Genomic DNA, 8,451 nt, shown 5'->3' on the forward strand with positions numbered 1-8,451 from the left:
GATTAGTAAAAAAAACAAGTCGCGTAAGGCGAAATTACTACATTTGGTCAAGCTGTGCAACTCACAGAATGAAACTGAACGCACTGCATTTTTTTTACAATGACCGTAGTCCGCCGCTTGTGTAAAACGGAGTGAAACTGACGAGCCTGTTTAGCGCGGTAGTGGTTTCGCTGTGCTGCATAGCATGCTTTTCTGTGCCTCTCTTCGTTTTAACTTTCTGAGCGTGTTTTTAATCCAAACATATCATATCTATATGTTTTTGGAATCAAGAACCGACAAGGAATAAGATAAAATTGTTTTTAAATCGATTTCGGAAATTTAATTTTGATCATAATTTTTATATTTTTAATTTTCAGAGCTTGTTTTTAATCCAAATATAACATATGTATATGTTTTTGGAATCAGAAAATGACGAAGAATAAGATGAAATTGTTTTTGGATCGTTTAATAAAAAAAAAAATTTAATTACAAGTTTCCGATTTTTAATGACCAAACTCACTCATTAGTTTTTAAGCCACCAAGCTGAAATGCAATACCAAACCCCGTCCTTCGTCGAAGATTGCTGGGCCAAAATTTCAATCAATTTGATTGAAAAATGAGGGTGTGACAGTGCCGCCTCAACTTTTACAAAAAGCCGGATATGACGTCATTTATCGAAAAAAAGAAAAAAAAATTCCGGGGATATCATTCCCAGGAACTCTCATGTCAAATTTCATAAAGATCGGTCCAGTAGTTTGGTCTGAATCGCTCTACACACACACACGCACAGACAGACAGACAGACACACACACACACACACACATACACCACGACCCTCGTCTCGATCCCCCTCTATGTTAAAACATTTAGTCAAAACTTGACTAAATGTAAAGAGAGAGAGAGAGAGAGAGAGAGAGAGAGACAGAGAGAGAGAGACAGAGAGAGAGAGAGGGGGGTGGGGAGGGAGGGACCTCGGGAGGGAGAGAAAAAGAGAAAGAGAGAGCTGAAGAGAGAGAGAGAGAGAGAGAGAGAGAGAGAGAGAGAGAGAGAGAGAGAGAGAGAGAAAGAGAGAAAGAGAGAGAGAGAGAGAGAGAGAGAGAGAGAGAGAGAGAGAGAGGGGGAGGGAAAGAGAGAGGACATCGGCTAAATAGGGTTAGTAATGGTTCATTTAAGCCTTGACCACAACATAGACATAATTTGGTTGGCCTTTGAGTCGCTGACAATGTGGTCCATTTAATCGGTGGCCGAACATCTTTACAGACAATGAGACGGGCGCAGTGGCCAAGTGGATAAGACACCGGCCTCCCATGCGGAATGTTGAGTGTTCGAATCCCGGCCGCGCCTGGTGGGATTGTTATAACTTATGTGCAGACCTGCTAGTGCCTTATTCCCCTTGGTGTGTACACGCAAGCACAAGACCGTAAGAGCGCAAAAAAAAATCTTGTAATCCATGTCAGAGTTCGGTGAATTATATAAACACAAAAATACGCAGCATGCTTCCCCTGAAATCGGCGTATGGCTGCCTAAATGGCGGGTGGGGTAAAACGGTTATACACGTAAAACCGGCCCCACTCGTGTGCAAAACACGAGTGCACGTAGGAGTTTCAGCCCATCAACGAAAAAGAAGAAGAAGAAGAAGAAGAAGAAGAAGAAGAAGACACACAGACAATTAACACGAAAGTCTAAAGACATGGAGCTGCACTGAGACGGTCGCGAATAAGTACACAGTGGACCATATTCACAGGAGCCGAACAAGGTTGTGGTCAAATGACATGGCGGTCGTCGAATGACACAGTGGTCCGAATACACGGTGGTCCAATAAAAAGACAGTTGGGTGCCACAAATGTCTATAGAATATTGTGTTAATTCAATGCACGATGGCCCAGTAATTTCTCTTCGGGAATGATAAAGCTGTCTTATGACACATAGGTCAACGTAGTGATGGAGTCCCACGTTGCTTATCAACCGACAGGGTAGCCAATCGACAAACGGGGGTCAAGCAAAATGCTCGACTAAACGGCGGAACATAACCCATCGATCTGGGAACGCAGAAGAAGAAGAAGAAGATATCCCATCGATACTTCCAACATAAAACGAAGAAGGATACGTAATAGGGGAAAATGGGGAAGCAAGATAGCCAATAGAGGGACGAGCTAACCCGTGATGTTACAAGATCGGGTCTGAAAGGTTATCATTGTCAGCTGAAGATGTGTGGCCCGCTCACAGCACCAGACCCTCATCACGGGGCTGAGGTGCACGAAGCGAAACTGGGTGCCACCCAAATGGGAGGGAACAAACCCGCGGGGTCTGATTGGTTGAAACTGAGATTTGTTGTGATTCCAACCAATCAGACCCCGCGACTTGTTCCCGCCCAGTTTGGTCAGGGTGGCACCCAGTTTTGCTTCGTGCACCCCAGCCCTGGAGTCTAGGGGAGGGCGTGAGTGTGGCAGCAGGACACGTGTACATCCCCGCCACGCAACATCGCCATCGATTCTCTGCCGTCCCAACGCGGCAAGCACCATTTTGCTGCTAACTGTCACAGCGTAACATCATTCTTGACGCGACCGCGACTGTAATCCCAGGAGAAGCGCACGATGCAAGCCAAATTGTTTCACCTCCATCTATGGGTTTAAACTGATATTAGATACATGAATACAAAGCCATGTAGTGATTGTATGATGAAATAAAGGAGCACAACAAGATGAACTCTTAGAAACAAGAATAATGTGGCGGACACATTATGCAACCTCCATCTCTTCACTTGGCGGACTGAAACGTCTCAGCTGCAGTTTTCAATCTTGGAAATGTAATCATACACTCTCGTCACAAACACCCGGGTTGAACTCTATGTCGTCGAAATCGACTGCGCAGAAAATCGAAAAATCCTGAATCATTGTTTTTTTAATGACTCGCGCACACCTGCTTCTGTTGCTTTCACAAAAATGAGGATCCGTAGTGCCTTGCATATTTGCACCCAAAGTTGCAGTTTAAAGGAATATTCCTTCCTGTAAAGACAATAAAAATGAAAAAATAATTTTATTTATGCAGGGTTTTGCAAAGCTATAACCTCTCTTTCCAGGCCTTCAACACATTTAAGAAATTAAACCTCTGATTGCTTCCGGTGCGGAATGTCTTTTTCTGGGCCGAATAAATGACGTCAGCGACACCTGTTTTAATCTGAAAAATCAATTCAGCACACACATTCTACTGTGAACACGAAGCAGCAAGGCAGTTGACTGTTCCGTCGCGATTATAACCTTGAATGGTTGAAAACGACGTTAAACACCAAATAAAGAAAGAAAGTTGACTGTTGGTATGTGTCCAAGAGGAAGATGCTGTACTCCACTTAAATGTGAAGGCTTGGACAGACCTGTGGCAGTGTACACGAGTAGGACTGTATCTTTAAAGTGTCACAACCAACGAGGGTAACTGTGGTACATGTTTGGAGTCATCGCTGATTTGATCTGACATTCTGAGCGATATGTTAATAGTGACGTAAGTGACTTTGGCCCAGGGGTAAATATTAACTTAAACACGTCACGGCCAATCCGGCCTCTCCCATAATGCAACAGAAAAAGGGGCGGGGCTTAGCAAAAATAGCATAACGCGTGGCACGCGATGTAAACACGAACAGGCCAGATGGAAGGAGAAAGTGTGTAATGTCCTACCTTACTATGCCAAGACCTGCGATGCGTACTCCTGCCACAGTTCTGTCCAGAAGGCGAAATTTTTCCTTCTCAAATTCCGCCTGGCACTGACACGTCGAGGATTCCTTGCATCAACACTGTCTCGCTGCGAGGTGACTGTTCTGGCGTTGATGTTTTCGTTCCAGTCAAGCGTCGCGATGTTGGTGCGCATCCGATACGCGTCATATGCCAGGCTGCCGTCTGTTCTTTTGTCATGGTACTGGAGCATGATGTTGTTGAATGACTCTACAAAATATGTGTCCATGCAGTGAATGAAATCTGTGGGATTTTTGTAGATGATTGTTCGATGTAGTGCTTGTCTCAACAGTTGTTCTGCTGTTGGGTCTGTGATGATTGTTTTTGAAGGTTCATAAGCTGGGTCTGTTTTGCATCTGGAGGTTGGATGGCAGTGCTCGTGGTTGTTTTTGTAATGTTTAATGACATTCATCATGCTGTGCTGCAGTGTTTCGGGATTTTCCTCACAGTTTTTCATGCTCCAGTACACATGCGTTTTGATGCTAGCAGCCTTGTCACTCAGGTGTGGGTGCCAGGTTTTACCCTGCATGCAGCGAGAACCACAACACACAGTACGGACCTCCTTGGCAATGTTTTTTGCGGCGTGCCAGGTGTCGTTTGTCGTCTCTGTTTCATGCCTCGTCTCTCTCAGCCACTTGTTGACACTCCCGTTCCTGTCATGACAGTGTACGCGAATGTGTACGCTGCCCCCTTCCTGTTGCTCCAGGTAATGGTAGAGACGCTTTGTCCCTAACAGTTCGTGTCTCTGGGCACAAGGGTCGTCCTCTCTGGAGACGGTCTCCACTCTCAGCACTTTGTGAGACTGTGCGCCGATGCAGACTATGTCACTGTACCTGGAGTTTTTCCGCGTTGCATGACGCGCGTCTGTTAGAATGTCAATGCCGTCTGTTTCTGGATACAGAGTTATTTCTTCAAGAAGCGCGTCATATACCGACTCTTGTGTTTTTCGATGAACACAATCCTTGTATACAGAAAAAACCTCCCCAATGTAGTCCTCCCCCAGTTTCCCGATACCCGCAGCATCAGCTACACGATGATACTGGTTTTGGCGTATCCCTGACACGAAATAGGCATGTGCCATTCGACAGTTCACTAAATATTTTGTCCCAAGGTAAGGTGAACTTGGCCACTGTACTTTATGTGCGTTGTCACACTCGTATGTTGCCAAAGCAACGTGTCCAAGCATTTTTAGGTTTGTACGAACCAACGCACATCCACAAGAAACTGCGTGGTGATAAATACGATCACAGAACTTGTCCAACGAACTCTGGGCACAAACAAACAGCTTGAAGTTATGTCAGTCACAGACGAAAAAGAAGTGTCCGCAAAGTGCACTGGGGACGCAGGGGCATCAGGGCATCAGGGCGCTCTAATAAATCAGCTTCAATGTTTTTGTCAATAAAAAAGCGCAAGATAGTGTCCACAAGCTCTTTGTTTGTCACTTTGTTTGGATTTCCTTCTCCCAAAAATGTTTTAACCTTTTGAACTTGGGCGTAAATAAGATCAATTTCCTCTCTCTCACCGCTAAACTGAATTTTACCATCTGGCTTTCTGTCTGTGCAAGCATTTCTTCTTTTAACAGCTTCTTCAGAGTTTTGCACATATTTTCGTTTCTGAACATTTGTGATATCTTGCATATTGATTGCGTATCTTGTTTATATTTACAATACAATTGAACTTTCACACAGAGAACCTTTGTGTCAAAGAAATCAGTCACACAGACAAAAACAGAATAACAATGTCAAGGCTGTAGATGTCAGGCAAGTCTAACGGACAAAATGAAACTTAGTCTTGGTTGCTGTAACTCAGTCACCGTTAATGGTACTTTCGCTGATATTGCAGAAAAACAACACAGAATCAGCCAAAACCGCGAACAATAAACAAGTTTAGTACGTCACAACGTCAATGAACAGAATTCTCGAGTCAATTTTTGCATCAGACTCTGACTAAGTGAGTGGGGCAAGCGTCAAACACCACTAAAATGAGGAGGGAAATCTTGGCGCATTTTTTTGGCGGAATACATTTTCAAACTGACCAAGGACAAAAACAGGCTTGTGAACCGAATGGTGAGGGGGGAGGGTACCTCGAAATGTGTGGGTGATGATTTCACATCACCAGTCCATTGCTGCAGTCTTAGTATAGTAACTCCACCGACCACTGTCCCCTCCCCCCTCCCGTTCGTTCCCCCTTTCAACCCCCTGTGTCTGTATGTGTGTGTGTGTGTGTGTGTGTGTGTGTGTGTGTGTGTGTGTGTATATGTGTGTGTGTGTGTGTGTGAGTGTGTGTGTGTGTGAGTGTTTGTGTGTCTGTGTGTGTGTGAGTGTGTGTGAGTGTGTGTGTGTGTGTGTGTGTGTGTGAGTGTGTGTGTGTGTGTGTGAGTGTGTGTGTGTGTGTGTGTGTGTGTGAGTGTGTGTGTGTGTGTGTGTGAGTGTGTGTGTGTGTGTGTGTGTGTGTGAGTGTGTGTGTGTGTGTGTGTGTGTGTGTGTGTGTGTGTGTGTGTGTGTGTGTGTGTGTGTGCTCAAGCAGAGAGAAAAGTTTGTACAAAACAAAAGCTTTGCTAGATGTTGCACCGTTTTCTCTACGTAGTATTTATCCAAAGAAATAGTTGTTTGAAATACAGCATGTTTAACTGTCTTGATCCTTATGCTGTCTGCCTTTAATCTACCACCCCGACGACCTACTCCCCAAATCTATGTCTGTCGAATTAAAGTCTTCAATCAGTCGCTGAAACAATTTGATTCTGGAGATGAATAAAGAGACCAAAAAGCAATGTACTCACGTTAACATGAGTACATTGCTTTTTGGTCTCTTTATTGTTCCCTCTCACGTGCAGTCGCCATTGTTTAATACTCTGGAGATGAAAACAAATGCAATTTTGTTCCCCCAAAGGACGAAGGTGTGTGTGTCTGTGCGTGTGTGTGTGTAGAGCGATTCAGAGTAAAAACTACTGGACCGATCTTTATGAAATTTTACATGAGAGTTCCTGGATATGATATCCCCAGATTTTTTTTTCATTTTTTCGATAAATGTCTTTTATGACGTCATATCCGGCTTTTTGTAAAAGTTGAGGCGGCACTGTCACACCCTCAATTTTCAATCAAATTGATTGAAATTTTGGCCAAGCAATCTTCGACGAATGCCGGACTTCGGTATTGCATTTCAGCATGAAGGCAAATTAATTAATGACTTTGGTCATTAAACATCTGAAAATTGTAATTAAATTTATTTTTTATAAAACGATTCAAAATTACGTTCATCTTATTCTTCATCATGTTCTGATTCCAAAAACATATAAATATGTTATATTCGGATTAAAAACAAGCTCTGAAAATTAAAAATACAAAAATTATGATTAAAATTAAATTTCCGAAATCGTTTTAAAAACTATTTCATCTTATTCCTTGTCGGTTCCTGATTCCAAAAACATATAGATATGATATGTTTGGATTAAAAACACGCGCTCAGAAAGTTTAAACGTAAAGCGTGCTATCATTGAAGCACAGCGCAACCGCTACCGCGCCAAACAGGCTCGTCACTTTCACTGCCTTTTGCATTAGCGGCGGACTACGTTCAGTTTCATTCTGTGAGTTCCACAGCTTGACTAAATGTAGTAATTTCGCCTTACGCGACTTGTTTTTTTTTACCAACACCTCCACTGACCTGCCCTCATTCCCACCACAACCTTCGCGTGTACTCTCCAGCTCTTTTTCTTGATTAGATATTAAGTGTCTTTTTTGTAGAGACTGCAATGAAAGTAATGATATACCTCACTATCACTTCTTAAAGACGTGTGCGTGAGTGAAATCAAGTGAAAGATGCTTCACCAAACAGTTCGCTATCGACACCTAATACTCACAATAGATACGCCGCACATCCGAATCAGTCAACGCGTTCAAACCAGAAGTTCAACAATATCTGGTTTTCTTTGCTTGAAAGGCCAGCTACATTGCGTAAATTTGCTCACTCGTGCATCTCATTACTCCCCCCCCCCCCCCCCTGAGGCCAAACCCAAAAATAAAAATCTTGAAATCTTGAAATCAAACGTACATGATGTGCCTGTGCACGAATTCCAAAAAATGTAGAACCTGGTCTGGCTTTCTCCTAGAATCTCTATTTCCTGTACGATTTGTGCGACAGGTTAACAGTAGAAGATGATCCTTTAATAGATTTCAGAAGTGATTACTATCCGAGGTTAATCTTCTGATCTTAAACAGTTGGTTATTCCTCAGTTAATCACTATTGTCACTGCGTGCACTTCTATACATAACGTCACGCTCATAAGATAATTGCCTATGTCATTATTTTGTGTTTTGAGAGAGAAAAAAACACTTCTTCGGTTACTGAATTAGCACAACTGCATAACAACCCAAAAGAAGCGGGAGAAAGAAAAATCAAACGCAGCAGCGAATAAATCAAATTCGTTGGATAATATTTTCTTGCATGAAGATTTCCGCACGTTCGACAGAGGCAATATTAATCTTTCGGCCAAATCAGGGGCAGCAAAGAAAGAGGAAAAAGGGGATGAAAGATGGGGAAACACACGATGATCATTTTAATAGAATAAAATGGTTAGGGCCCATTAAAGAACAAGAGAAATGATACAAAATGATAAAGGCTATTTTCTATCCGTGACATCATAGACAATTGGTGCAGAGTTGAGGAAGAGGAAAACGAAACAAGTCGCGTAAGGCGAAATTACTACATTTAGTCAAGCTGTGGAACTCACAGAATGAAACTGAACGCACTGCAT

General features: G+C 43.0%; 1 protein-coding gene across 1 annotated transcript; it reads right to left on the reverse strand.

Annotated features, from left to right (window-relative positions):
- Nucleotides 1-3,584: 3,584 nt before the first annotated feature.
- LOC138953766 (uncharacterized) lies at nt 3,585-4,948 on the reverse strand. The gene has a single exon (XM_070325672.1). It carries the CDS (start codon nt 4,885-4,887, stop codon nt 3,652-3,654), a length of 1,236 nt encoding a protein of 411 aa, XP_070181773.1. The 5' UTR covers nt 4,888-4,948; the 3' UTR covers nt 3,585-3,651.
- Between the last annotated feature and the right edge of the window lie 3,503 nt (nt 4,949-8,451).

The sequence above is a fragment of the Littorina saxatilis genome, linkage group LG17, assembly GCF_037325665.1.
Source record: "Littorina saxatilis isolate snail1 linkage group LG17, US_GU_Lsax_2.0, whole genome shotgun sequence".
In the NCBI taxonomy this organism is placed as follows: Eukaryota; Metazoa; Mollusca; class Gastropoda; order Littorinimorpha; family Littorinidae; genus Littorina; species Littorina saxatilis.